Source organism: Daucus carota, chromosome 9, assembly GCF_001625215.2.
Source record: "Daucus carota subsp. sativus chromosome 9, DH1 v3.0, whole genome shotgun sequence".
NCBI classification, from domain to species: domain Eukaryota; kingdom Viridiplantae; phylum Streptophyta; class Magnoliopsida; order Apiales; family Apiaceae; genus Daucus; species Daucus carota.
Genome location: NC_030389.2, coordinates 17,214,946 through 17,229,948, shown reverse-complemented (window position 1 = coordinate 17,229,948; position 15,003 = coordinate 17,214,946). Strand labels below are relative to the sequence as shown.

At 33.8% G+C, this 15,003-nt stretch overlaps 1 protein-coding gene and 1 long non-coding RNA gene across 2 annotated transcripts; one reads left to right on the top strand and one right to left on the bottom strand.

Moving 5' to 3' along the window:
- Nucleotides 1-1,504: 1,504 nt before the first annotated feature.
- Nucleotides 1,505-3,565, bottom strand: LOC108225337 (uncharacterized). Its single transcript, XR_001807567.2, has 3 exons — nucleotides 2,688-3,565; nucleotides 2,329-2,418; nucleotides 1,505-2,119 (listed from the first exon to the last, which is right to left on the bottom strand). It is a non-coding gene; the product is annotated as an uncharacterized LOC108225337 (long non-coding RNA).
- Nucleotides 3,566-13,273: 9,708 nt separating this feature from the next.
- LOC108225933 (agamous-like MADS-box protein AGL62) lies at nucleotides 13,274-13,921 on the top strand. The gene has a single exon (XM_017400883.2). The coding sequence runs from the start codon at nucleotides 13,274-13,276 to the stop codon at nucleotides 13,919-13,921; it is 648 nt and encodes a 215-aa protein (XP_017256372.1).
- The last annotated feature ends 1,082 nt before the right edge of the window (nucleotides 13,922-15,003 follow it).

Sequence of the window (15,003 nt, the reverse complement as noted above, 5' to 3'; positions counted from 1 at the left end):
GGTTTTCGTATATTTCCTTATTTATCGAAGGAAATTAATTTAATTGCTCAAAAATTTTTCCATAAACTCCAAACTATTTGATTCTCAAGAAAATATATTTGTAGTATTTATTCAAGTCAAAATTCTAGCCAAAAATATTTTACAAATCGTCAAAAGGATTTACGTATTTTATTCATACCCGAAAAGCGGTTTTTATCGTTTTAATTCCGGATAAAATACTTCCACTTTCTAGAATGACTTGGAACTTTGGGGATGTCATTTTTATGATGTGATGTATGTTAGGTAAAAGTTTCGTGATTTTTGGAGAATGTTTGTCGGGGTGAGTTTCCGAACGGTTGACCCGAGAAGTTTTGACTGAGCATTTGACCTAGACGACTTTGACCAAAAATTACCAAACTGCACAGATTTTCATTTTCCAATATTTAAAAAATTGTCATATTTTTTTTGGATTTATTGGAGATGTTTAGAAATAAGCTATTTTTAATTAACGATACTTAATCATTAATTAATAGTTAATTGGGTTGCATTGGGGTGTGTGCCTTATCCTCTTCCAAGCATTAAGTGCTAAGATAACGTGTCACATGTTGGTTGTCAAGTTGCTAGTGGACAAGAACAATGTAGTCATCCCTTACATCACCTACCCATTTACATCATCCCTTACATCACCTTCCACTACCCACTACCCCAAATTTTCCCTTACATCACCTTCCACTACCCACTACCCCAAATTTTCCCTATGAATACCACCCCACACAAGCTAAAGAGCTAATTAGTTGCTGGGAATTTTAGAAGTATTCTCTCTTTCATCTCTAGAAACACTCTCTAAAAATACTTCTTCTCTAAAACCTCACTTCTTATACATATATATTTATATATACAAGGTTTTAGTTATATAAGCTTAGTTCAAACAACTAAGCTCTCTCCCAACCCAACTAGCTCAACCACTACTACTTTAGGCCTCCCGTAGGGCTGCCCAAGTTCCGCCACTAAGCCAATATCCGGCCGAACATCCGGCGAATTTTTTCGGCGAACTTTCCGATCGTTTTTGTAAGTGGTTATTATTTTAGCTTCGATCCGAGTCTTAACCGACCATTATATATACAAGAGCTCGTTATTACTACTACATATTTTAACTTAGATAACGTTCCTTTTTGCACTTACATAGCATTTTTAAACGCTATGCAAGTGGGCGCTATTGAAGTAAAAACAACTTAGAGAACGTTTTGTTTTGAGCTATACAAGTGGTAAACTTAGATAACGCTTATGAAAGAGCTATCTAAGTAAGTGATATGCAAGTACATGATCTTAGATAGCATGTTGAGAAACGCTATGTAAGTATAATTTTCAACACATTATACCACTTCAACAGCACTTACGGGAACGTTGTGTAAGTGATATATATTTTTAAAATCATAATATTTATTTTACTGTTATTTTTCTTTACCCGTATATTCTTGAAATATTCCTAAATACAATAAAAATAGATAACTGCAAATTCAAAATAAAACTACAAACAATAACAATAATATCATTAATTTAAAGAAGAATAAACAAGTCATACAGCTGATAAAATTTGGCCAAGACAAATAACCCAACAAAATCTAGACTACTTTTTGTTAGCAAATACAAATTACATACAATCAAAATCAACTGAAAAACTAGTATAACTGAAGACTACTATCCAACTACATAAGAAATCCATGATATGTACCGCAGATTATCTTCTTTTCTTGTCTCAACCCAAAATGGTCAGAGGAAATATCAGTGCTGTTAGTTGAATTTGAACCCATATTTCTCTCATGGCTGTAAAATCATGTAAGTGTCTACATATCTTTTACGGCAATAGATTTCAATTGAGCAAAGTTTAAGACCTTCCTGTTATTTGTACCATCACCTTTTATGATTACCTCCATCGCAGGACAGCTTACTCTGCTCAATATAAATCTGCTTCCCTCTATCAGATTTAACTTCACGAAATTTGATTCCACATGGAATACTCAGCTCTTTGAGATTTGAGAGACTTAAATGCTTGATAAAGAATTTGACATCATATCTAATTTATAACAACTCAGCACATGTAGCCTCCGCATAAACTTTGTCTTTGGTAAAACTATCGGGCCTGCATGGAGTGAACAACCACAAAACTTGAGTCTTTTTAAATATTTGGTGATGACTCATCTAAATTACAATGATCTAGAATCATTGTGTCAAGTTCTCTCTAGGAATTCAGTAGACCCACAGAGAAAAAGACAATTTTCGGATAACTAAAAATCAAAAATCATTGAGCATATTTCTAAGATGCCTATGCCAGGATTAGGCTAAAATTACCTGGAAGTTTATGCATAGATGGAGTAAGGCAGAGAACAGCAAGCAAGAATCAAACCCTCCACTGTTCCAAATCATAGGGATATCCAACATCTAGAAATTGTTTAACCAAAATTATGCAATAGACTTAATACGCAAAAACATACCCAAGCTACTGCACGGATTGTACAAGCAGACAATAGCAATAGACTCGATACACAAATAAATACACACATACAATACTACATAGATTGCATAAACACACATTGCAAATTAATAATGACATACATGGAAGATCACGGCATAGATGGTGGGTGCAAATATACATAGCATGCAAAATTTCAATAAACAAACTCAGTGTAAGACTAGCATATAAGAACAACCTGACCAGTGGGTGACAACCTTGCTTTGCAGATAATCTCCTATTTCTCTCTTGCCAAATATGAAATATCACAGCTGCCTTATCCGTCAGAGTTTTTGCCTAGACAGTAAAGCCAAAACTAGACAAGCCATTACCAGGGTGTGATACTTTTACTAGATTACAATTAGACCAAACCTTGCCATGAAAAAGTTATCCAAATTTTAACTGCCTCTACCTTGTAGACAATATAGAAACATACATTGTACAAAGAGCTTCAGATATACAGAAACATATTATTAAACTGGTTAAAAAGACTGGTTAAAAGGCCAACCTGGAAAACATTTGACACACTTGCTTTGGAATAACCATCTGCCTTCTCTCCGCATACTCCACCTCCCTAGCTTCCCTCCCGTCCTCCTGCGGCTGCCGCCGCTTCCATGATCCCCATCTCCGACAACCGCGCTAACACTGCCCAAATACCACACCTTCGCTAGCTTCTCTCCCTCACAGACATTTAATCAAACAGCTTGCCTACATCCCTCCTTTCATCCATACGCGGTTACGCAGTCCATCGCTGCAACAGACCACCTGCATACCAGCGCTACCGCCGCTTTCAATTTAGGCCAAAACAACCCCAAACCCCCTGCAATTCTTTCGAACCCACACATAGCCACCACCGGTTACGGCACCGTATAAATCTTCCACCATCATCGTTCAAACACACACACACATATTCAACCTTCAATCATAAATCCTTAATTATCTTCAAACCTCTCTACTGATTTGATTCCGTCTCCTCTACAAAAACCCTAATTTTTTGCTTCCATTCCCCATATACTGTGCTCTGTTCTTTTCACCCCTTGCCCGTTGTATCATGCTTACGGTACAAACAGTTCAGTAATAATTTACTTCTCATTTTCTAAACATAAAAACTGAAATTCTAACAAATAATTGGTTTTAAGAAAATTCCATTTATATATTTAAAATTCTTGACCTCTGATATGAAAATAAATTTAATTTTATAAATAACAACGATTGTTTGAAAATCTCTTTTATTTGCTAATAATCATTTGAAATATTTTCAATAACTCAAAATATAAAACTACCACAATTCATTTTTTTTGTAATTTAAATCTAAATATAAATGTTAGTACGAATAAATATGAATTAAATTATATTCGATATCTTACTGACCCGAAAAATATGTAAATAAATAAAATTATAAACTCAAAATGGAATAAAATATAAGATTTTATTCCTTCATTTTGAAAAAAAACATCAATATAAAATAAAATAATTTCTAAAAATTCAGGTCGTCACACAAAAGATAAGAATTAATGAAAACTATTTTGATAAAAGTAAAGTAAAATAAAAGTACTTAGTTAGCGTTTCTACAAACACTATATACGTATCAGTATTTAGAAATAAGAAAAATATATAATTACATAAAATACGTTATCTTGGATAGCGTTTCTACAAGAACTGTATGGAAAAAAATATATAATCACTTAAAATACGTTATCTTGGATAGCGTTTCTACAAGCACTATATATGTATTGGTATTTAGAAATAAATAAATATATATTCACTTAAAATACGTTGTCTTGGATAGCGCTTGTAGAAGCACTATATATGTATTAATATTTCAAAACAAAAAAAATATATAATCACTTAAAATACGTTTTTTTGGATAGCGTTTGTACAAACGCTATGTACGTTTACACTTCAATAGCGTTTACTTAAGAAACGCTATGTTAGTGTCTGCATGTATATACATTTTTTATATAAAATAGTTTAAATAGCGTTTTTTTGGAAAAACGCTATGCAAGTATACTACTTAAATAGCGCATAAAAAAAACGCTATGCAAGTAGTGTTTCCTAAGATCAATTTTGTAGTAGATTCTCGACCTATTCATCTTAAAGCTCTTCATCTTATATCTCTTATAAAAGAGATTTCTTATTTCGAATTAATTTCAAACACGAACTAACAAAGTCGTGTTATTCGAAATATAAATATATATACACGAACTAGAGATTTGGTGTATATTTAAACAAACTAAGATTCATTATATTTGAGTTATATACATAAACAAAGTTTATATCTTTCGAATATACTCAAATATATTTTGATACAAACGAACAACGATTTGTATCTTATCACGAATTAAAGATTCATAATAAATCTCAAAAACGAGATTAATATTTTATGACGGTCAAAATCAATTTTATTAAGCTTGATTCTATTCCCAACTATCATCGTATTGTTGCGTGGGAAGAAAATCTAAAAGGCTTACTTTAACTCTTTAACTTTACTTAGCACTAACATAGCCAACTAACTTATTTACTTTCCGCTATTTATTTTCTGCACTTTATTGTTATTATTTATTGTTGTTGTAATTGCGGATTCTAGTTTGGCTATATCATCATATTATGCTAAAGTTAAAGAAAGACTACACTCTCTCTCTACGCACTAAATCAATTTAATCTAGTCTAAAAAGACTATACCAAGAGAAGAGTTGTATTAAAAAGAGTCCATAGCCAAAGAGCTAAATCAAAAGACTTTCTTAAATCCGCACTTCGAAAATAGACGTATATTCGAAGTAATATATACTTAGTCAAAAAGACAAGTATTATACAAGTCTTAAGCGAGACTAAAGCTTACAAGACTTTTATTACTCCAACTATATACTCATCTTTAGTATTGGAGTAAAACATCAAGTATACTTAAATCTTTCTAAATCATTCGGAAAGTATACTTTAAATATATATATCAACATATATATATACCCACTATCGGCCTAGTTGCGTCTAGTCCAAAACCCTTTTTATAAACTAAGGTTATTTGTCGTAGATATTGTTTTCTAAGTTTTGCAGTGAGGTGAAGTGAAGTGAGGTGATCTTCGTTCTAAGACCCAAGTCGTAGACGAGCTAATGGGGAGTTAGTCGTCTTTGCACCGTGAGGAAGAGGAAAGACCCAAGACCTAAGACCTAAGATTCAAGACCTGCAAAAGTTTAGAAGTTCAAAGACTACACCCGGAGTACAACGACTTTGAGGAGGTGACGGGGAGTTACGCTCCAAGACGAGTCTTGTAAGTTTACATTTACAGTGAGGAGGTAACGGGAAGTTACGCTCCAAAATATATATTTGTAAAGGCTTCTCCGCCTACTGTAAAGGAGTTTCTTTATAGTAGATAAAATCTCGAGTCCGGGGAGGAGCTCGGGGACTGGAGTAGGGGTGAGTGGACTCCAAGAGTTGAGTTAGCCACCGCGAACCAGGATAAAGTCTCGTGTGTCGTATTACTCTTACATTGCTTCCGCACACATTAACTGCCTATACTCTCGATAAAAGCTATTCAAAAGGGGGATAAATTTTATTACACCACATCAATTTTTGAATTAGTGATTAAGCTATTCAACCCCCCCTTCTAGCTTAATTTACACTCTATCGGGACCTAACAATTGGCATCGGAGCAGTTGCTTTTAAAAAGTGCTATTTAAATTTCAAGCACAAAGAAAAGTAGATCCGATATGGCTTATATAAATGCTATCGGATGTAGTGAAAGTCTTTCAAATTCTAGACCTCCTCTATTTGATGGCACAAACTTTGCTACTTGGAAAACGAGATTTAGAATATATGCAAGATCTCAAGGAGTCAAAGTTTGGATGGCCATAGAAGATGGTACTATTATACCGACTAAAATGGTCGACGATTGACTATTATATTGTCAATTGGGAAAGCAAACAAGGACTCCACATAAGGCAAAGAAAATGGTATCTACTTCTAAACTTGTAGAGCTTCTTCACTTGGATCTTTTTGGTCCCGAAGCTTATAAGAGTATTGGAGGTAAACAATATGCCTTTGTTATTTTTGATGATTATTCTAGATTCACTTGGGTATTATTCTTGCATACTAAAGATTGTGCTTTTAGTGAATTTGAGAAACTAATCAAGTTGCTTGAGAACAAGCTAGATACAAGCCTTGTAGGTATTCGAAGTGATCATGGTGGGGAATTCCAAAAAGATTTCATTACTTATTGTGAAGAAAGAGGAATCTCACATGAGTTCTCAACACCTCGTACACCTCAGCAAAATGGAGTTGTAGAGCGTAAGAACAGGTCCTTACAAGAAACAGCTAGGACATTGATGCAGGAGATCAAGCTGCCAAGAAGACTTTGGGCAGAAGCTGTCCAAGATCAAGCGAAGGTATATTTCTGAAGATCTTTGACTTCTTGCTCCAATGACTTGATCTTTTCAGCTTGAATAGATATTTCTGCTAAGCTTTGAGTTTTGCTCAACTCGAATGCCTCCAAGCTTGCATCCTTAGCTTTAAGATCTGCTCTCAGCGAGCTGAGTTCCTTCATGAGTGTATCATTCTTTCTTTGGATTTGCATGTTGTTCCCTTCAAGTTGAGAGATCTATTCCTTGAGGGTAGCAATGATTCCACTACTAGCCTTGGCACTCTTTTCATTCAAGAAATCACTTATGACTTTCTTCAAATGAACATTTTCGTTCTCGAGCTCATAATTCTCATTCTTGAGATCAGTGAGTTCCATTATTGATGAACAACTCTTATCCTGCATGGTTAGTTCACAAGTAGTTGTATCAATAGTATGTAATTCGGAATAAATAAAATTTACCTCACTATTAGTGTCCGTATCCGAATCAGTTGAATCAATTGAGCCATCGAGACCAAGAAGAGCCAAGTTCACCAACTCATCACGAATCCTCAGAAGCTGATTCATCTTCATCATCACTCCAAGTTAGAAGTGCCTTGGATTTCTTTTTGTTCTTGAAATCAGCTTGCTGTTTAGGCGGCTTTGGCTTGTTCTTGAGCTTGTAGCAATCCCTTTTGAAATGTCCTTTCTTGCCACATTCGAAACATGCATCATCCTTTGGATCTTTCTTTGCACCAAAAGCTTTGCCCTTTTCTCTCTTCATTTTATTTTTCTTTTCAATCATTCTCTTGATTTTTGTGGACATAAGAGCTAGATCCTCATCTGATTCTGTTTCCTCATCCGTTTCCAGCTTGCTGACAGAGGAGTGCAGTGCAAGATTCTTCATTTTCTCTGTTGGCAGCTTGCTGCTTTCTGAACTGTTAGCTTCAATTTTAGCTTCAAATTGTTCCAACTCAGCAAATATAGTTAGGTGATCCATAGTATCAATGTTGAGAGCTGACTCCAATGCTGTGACCTTGGCACCATATTCGAATGGAGCTGCATTTAGAATATTCATGTTGATTTCCGATTGAGGAATCTTTTTGCCAAGTCTTTCAAGGCTGTTAAGAGTAACTTGGAATCTAGCTTGGCTTTCCCGAATGGATTCTCCCTTCTTGATAGCGAAGCTTCCAAATTCTTTCATGAGCTTTCCGAGCTTGACCTTCTTTAAGCGTTGAGAGCCTTCATGATACGTCTCCAATGCATCCCAAATTTCCTTTGCCGTTTTGAGAGAAGAGACCTTGTCATATTCAGCTTGATTGAGCCCATTGATAAGTTACTCCTTGCTTTTCCGTTGGCAGCAACCTTTGATAGCTCGTCCACTGTGAGAACATCAACGTCCTTGACTTTGCCATCTTTATCAAGATATTCATAGGGACGTCTTTGCACCACTCTTCGCATTAGGGGATCTCTGGACAGATGAGCCTCCATTTGGCCTTTCCACCAATTGTAGTTGTCAGAACCCGTGAGTAGAGAAGCTCTAAAATCGGACTTTCCCTGAAAGTGATCAGCCATATCGATCGATACTATTCCTGTTACAGAAGTATTAGTACAAACACAGCTCTGATAGCAATTTAAATTACACACCTAGAGGGGGGGTGAATAGGTGTTATGGCTAATATGACCGATTTTTAATTGTTACCGAATAGTTAAACTGTCACAGACAGCTTGCTGTTAATTTCAGAGTAAACAGTCAGCTAGCTAACAATGCAGATGCAATGCAAAACAGATATAATCAGTAAGCTAGCAACACAGAGAATTTTAGCCGGGTTCGACCCCTATCCCTAATGGTCTACGTCCTGGTCCCCTACCAACTGGTAAGAGATTATATTATTAATCAAGAAATGTCAACAATTACAAGATTCAATAATATAACTCCCTTTAACCCTTGTTCCTGTTATCAGCTTGCTGAAACCCCTGAACCACGAACCAAAAGCTCTCCAAGACCTATACTTCCCAAGTATACTCTTCTAGCTAACTAGTCCCCTTATTCCCTTGTTTCACAAGCTGGATACACAGTAACAAACCTTTACACTTTGAACAATACAATGTATGAGTGTAATACAACCGAAACTATGAACTCAATATAGATATATAATAAAATATAAGTACTAGAGCTCAAGTAAAGATTTTACAATGAAAGTATGTTGTATTTCAGAAAGCTTGAAGTGTGTTCTTGTTTTTCAGAACGGCAACCACACTCAAGTATTTATACCATCATTCCAAACCGTCATAATTCAACAAATCTCCAACGTTCTTGATTTTAACATATCTCGCGTTTTATTTGCTTGAAAGATGAACGTTTGAACAACGTATAGTTTACTGAGTAAGAGCAAAAGAACATTGTAAAATTCTCACTAAAAACGTTTATAAATTAACCACCTTTTAGAAATCAAATAGGAGTAGTTATAGATAAGATCGAGTAAGAGATAAACTCTCCTATAGTTTAGGAAATTGTTTTTGTTTAAAACTCTTATTTAAAACTGAGCTCTAATATTTATATAAGTCATATATAAATATTAAAGTCCTTACAAATTGAATCCTAAGAAATCTCCATGCTTTTCGACTTTGATCCTTATCCATTTGTTATTCTGTTCATGCTGTGAGCTTGCTAATAAGCCTGAATGACATCCTGTAAGCTTGCTGATAGTTGAACATAATACTGAAACTTACCAAACTGTTAGCACATGTATATGTATCTTTGATAGCTCGCTAACAAGCACCAGCTTTATGCTATTAGCTTGCTGGCAGTGTGATCATCAAAACACTGAGAGTATCACTCTGGGTGTCAGCAGCAGTGCAGAGGTTGGAGAGAAGTTGGTATGTGTATGTCCTTGTTAATATCATCATAATAAATTATTCATTTCGATGTTAAGTTTTGATATTAAGATGTGCACGTCTGTGGACTCCCATTTCTCTAAGTCATTTTCTGAATAATTGTTGCATTAATAGCTTAGATTTTGGTGTTGAAATACTTATAAATATCCACATAAATTTATTAAAGAACTTAAATACTGCACTCACCATTTAGTCAATTTTAGTAGTTTCGGAACATTTGACGTACAACGTTAAAAAAATTACATATAACAAATACCGTGTTTACTTTATAACAAAAAACAACTGATCCCAATCTTGCATCGCCATCAAAGGCTGCCATATATTTGGAATCCCGTGATCGAGAAGATGGTGGAAAATACAAGACTAAAGCTGCAGTGCAGAAAAGAGACGTAAGTATTTTATTTGTTTTTTTCCTTTTATATGGTACATGGAAAACAAAAGTGATTTGTTCCGCAACTTAGGAGATGTAAAAATGCTTTGTCAATGAGTAGTTGTTTTGGTTTGATTTATTTGGTAAAATTTTGTTACATAATAGAACGGGTAATGTTAAGGTAGTTAAGAATAAAATATAACACTTTAGTTCAATCACAAACTACACCTAAAAACAAAATTGTAGATACTTGTAAAAATTTTAATGCAATGATAAACGCGATATTTTACACAAATTTTCTTGCAGAGTAAGAAAAAGAAGATGGAATCAGATTCGACTTCGGCTACTGCAGACCTAGACCCGTATTTGCTCGAGTTGACTACGAAGATCAGGGAGAACTTGAGGCTGAATTGGAAGAGATGTTAATATGAAAGTCAAAGATAAAGTGTCAATGGTCCTCAAAAAACTGGCAAAAGCTAATCCAGCATGAATCAGGACATTGGAGACTTTTGTTCCACTCTTTCAAGCGAGGATGACGAAAATGCTACACCACTCACTGCTGGGACTGCGAGGACATCCTCTTAGCTTTCTCTTATTCAAATCAGTAGTATGAATATTTCGTAAGAGTTGTTAATTTATTAGATTTGAATTATGGGTTTATTTGGTTGGTGGTTATATCTTTGGAGACTTGGTTGATACTGTGTTTTGGTATGTTGGTTTGGATTGTATTTTGTTAATTGGGGAAGAATGATTTTGGAGACTTGTTTGTTTTGGTGATACATTTGGAGATATGGGTTTATTTTGTTGGTGGTTGGTATTAGGTTCTTTTGTGGGTTGTTAGTATTAGGTTTTGGTGATTTGAATTGTATTTTGGTACATTTGATGTATTGAATGGTTGCTTTGGTAATGGATTGATGCATATATTTGAGAATTTTTTTTATTAGTGTTACATTTGGTGATTCCATTAGTGTTGCAGTTCAGCTATATATAAAAAACTTAGTGTTACATTACATTAGGACTGGACCCTGTGTGGGACCCACCTCCAGCTCACCATAATTACTCAATATAAAGATATAAATTAAGAGTTAAGTTCTATGGAGTATACAATGGAGTATTGGAGTACGAGTTACAATTTTTTAGTTTAATCAACAATAATATCTTTCATTATCCAAATTCTTATGTAATTTATCATTTATAAGTTGTCTTAAACAAAATTATCAATCAATCAATAATATTTTTCACTTTAATAAGTATTAAAATTCATGTCCGGATTATTAGTTATATTGGATAACATAATTTTCTCTGATTTATAAAAGTAAATGTTCTACATTTTGTTTACAATGTTTATATTGCAGAACATAGTCTGCGGGTTGTCAGAATGATTACAAATATTGTAGGACAAAAAAAATTGAATTTTGATTACTACATTATATTTTTTCCAATATTCTACTCCAATACTCCAATTTTTATGTCTACTCCATACAACTTAACCCATTAAATATATATTTAATAAGAATATATAAATTAAATAATTACATGTGCAGCCCACATTAATTAATTAAATATTTCTTTATCCATAAGCAAAAGGTAACACTAAAGTAATGTTACCTTTGTTTAATTTAGTGTTTCTGTATGGCTCTAATGAGATGGTAGCACTGGCGGATGAAATGGTACTTTTGCCATAACAAAAAATGGTTCTAAGGTAAGGGTGTCTTATTTGCCCATATATGGCGTAATATACTAATATTGTTATATTAGATAAATTATGTTGCCCATACCCTTGATACTATCTTTAAAAAAAAATTCATGATTTTACACATAAAGTCATGTCATTAATAGTTTTACCCATATTTCTAACTTGTCAAAAAATATAAGATAATAACCCCGTATCCTTAAAAATTAACACTATACAAATCACAACCATATGATTCCATGCATTTCAAATCTTCATGAGCAAGAATAGACCAAATTTCTGAACTAGCACAATTGCAATGTGTGTCAAGCAATAAAAGAATTATGATTAGATGAACATAACATGTGTACACTTTAATTAATTTGTTTTACATACAAAAACTATCTATATTTTGAAAAAGAAAAAAAAAATCTTTATGGTGGGTAATTAATTTTCTCTTATGGGTTATAAAAAGTTACTTCACCAGTCCCTCGTCATACATGTAGATTACTTTTCTGAGCATATCTTTATAAATAAAGTCCATTATTTGATATGTAGTTTTTTAATTATATTTCAAAATAAAATTCCCTAACAATAAAATCGTGCCTGTTATAGAAATAAATTTTTTCATTATGATAGATAAGTGTATTTGTGACACTAAAATTTACCATGGACGTTTAAGTGTAATATTTTAAAAATAAATCCGGACGCAAAAGAAGGAAAAATAAAAATTATTCCAACGAGATGAACAACATATTCTTACCTAAGTTAAATTTTCTACAATTTTTGAAACTAAAAGTATTTTGAGAAAATATTATATATTCTTAGTTCAGAATTATGGTGTGTCATTTTGGACTAATATTCCCACTACTTGAACTGAATTCAATATATTCATAATAAACGGTGATAAAATAGGCATTTTATAATATTGATAAATATATTAATCAACGTGGCCAAAAACAATAAACTAAAATATACCATTTAGTTCTTTTGGGAAAATTTTCAAGACTTTACCGATTTCGTCAAAAGAAGTTTAGTGCCTAATTTTAGTAATATATGATAGATTTTCGGTTTTGTATTGTTTTTATTGGTGTTCAATTGACTTTTTCTTGGAATATATAAACACTTTGAGTAAATAGACCAATCATATGTTTTTTACTTTTAAAAAAATTAAACAAAAAAGGAATTATAAGTATGGCCTATTTTGGAAAAAGGAGTGATTTATTCTGGTTGAATACCAAAACAACTGTAATAACCCAATGGTACACCAACGAGGAATAAAGGATCCGTAATATATACTAATGTTACGAGAAAATTCCATGAATTAATATGTTTTTTCCATTTGAAAGATTATCATATGATCTGGCAATGTAAGTTTGTAAAATGCTCATAGAATGAAATATTCGACACCAATATTTTCTCGCTTTTTCCAATACTGAACCTACCCAAGGGGTAGCATCCCTTTATAATCTATTGTTCTATTTCATTGTATCAACTAAAGAGGCTAGAGAAACATGGCAACAAAGAGCAAGGGTCGCCAAAAGATTGTTATGGCAAAAATGAGCAAGGAAAGTAATCTCAAGGTTACATTCTCCAAGAGGCGTTCTGGGTTATTCAATAAAGCGAGTGAGCTTAGCACCCTCTGTGGTGTAGAGATTGCAATCATCGTCTTCTCACCTGGGAAAAAAGTGTTCTCATTTGGATATCCGAATGTTGAGCAAATCCTTGAGAAGTTCCTCAATGCTCAAAATCCCAGTCCAACGAATTTGACCATGCTTCAACTTATACAAGCTCTTACCAGTGCTAGGGTTCGCCTACTGAACACGGAACTCTCTGAGTTGCTTGATTATTGTGAGGAGCAAAAAAAACAAGGGGAGGAGCTCGTAAAACTAAGCAAGCAACAACAAGACATGTTCTGGTGGGAGACTCCGGTTGATGATCTTCGATTTGAACAACTTGATCTTATTAAAACAGGAATGGAGGACCTCAAGAGAAACATCGCCACACAAGCTCAGAATCTTGTGATGATGGAGCAAGCACTAGCACTGGATGGGTGTAGCACTGGCACTGGACTTTCTATGACACCAGATGGATTTAATCTCAGGCAAGGATGTGGACATCCCACGGTGTACCAATATCAGGGAACCCAACTACGTGTGTGAGGCATGAAGGAACTGAATTATAAGAACTTGTCGTACGTGGTCATTTGTTAAAAGATTTTAAATATGTTTGTGCAATAAGAAAACCGAGCTTTCTATCATGCTTTTTGTCTTGGTTTGTGTTACTCATTTAATCATTTCTTTCTTGATATTATGATGAATAAAAGATTTTAATGTTGTTTTCTCTATTTTGGTTTACTAATATTATCATTTAATTTATTCGTTTGCTACAAGTTGTTAGTTCTTGTACTCTTTATATATTGATGTTTGGTATAAGTTTCACTTCACAGATTGTTCATTTCTTTAATATATATAGAAGAAGAGAAAAGTATGTGCGAGGGGCAGTAGAAATCCTGCTCTTTGCGAGGGCACACAGAAAACCATCTATGTTCACTCTTTTGGAAATAGATTGGTCATGGTCTCATGACATATCGTAGAGTAATATTCCACTCATGAAATAGTTTACATTTGTATATAGTCAAATTATTGAAAATCTTAGATGGCTTTGAATTATTTTTTTTGGAACAGGGGAGAACTTTGTTCTTTGTTTAAGAATGGAATTAACAAATTGTATGTACTAATTATATATTTTTTCAGCCTTATACTCATAGCCTCTATATTCACTAGTGAAATTTCCTTGGTCTCGTTGGTAATACAGGTGATAATCTCCTGCAGAGTCGGAGTGAGAAGGCAGTGCAGTCTCATCTAATGGATAAAACACCTTTGACCTTGAAACTTAAAGCTCGTGAAATTTAAATGCCCAAGGTTGGTGCCCCCAAATATGTCAACCAACAAAATAAGATATCTCAGCTTTTGAGAGGAATAGACCCATATGTTTGAAATTTGGCACATCCTTGATTTGTATCCTATATTTGTCTTTGTATATATTGTGTACATATAAGATCATAATTAAAATAGAAAAGCAACACTAGTCAATATAAGTCCCTCATTTTTTTTCCACCAACCTCCTCCCACCCTCTCTGCATTGCACATTACTGCAAACTTAAGATTTGGATACCTTACTTGTAGAGGGTTTTATAAATACCATTTCTATAAGCTAGTGCCCATTATAATAAAAAATTAGA

What these genes read in the sequence shown, in the direction of transcription:
- LOC108225933 (XM_017400883.2), top strand. Translation starts at nt 13,274, where the DNA reads ATGGCAACAAAGAGCAAGGGTCGCCAAAAGATTGTTATGGCAAAAATG.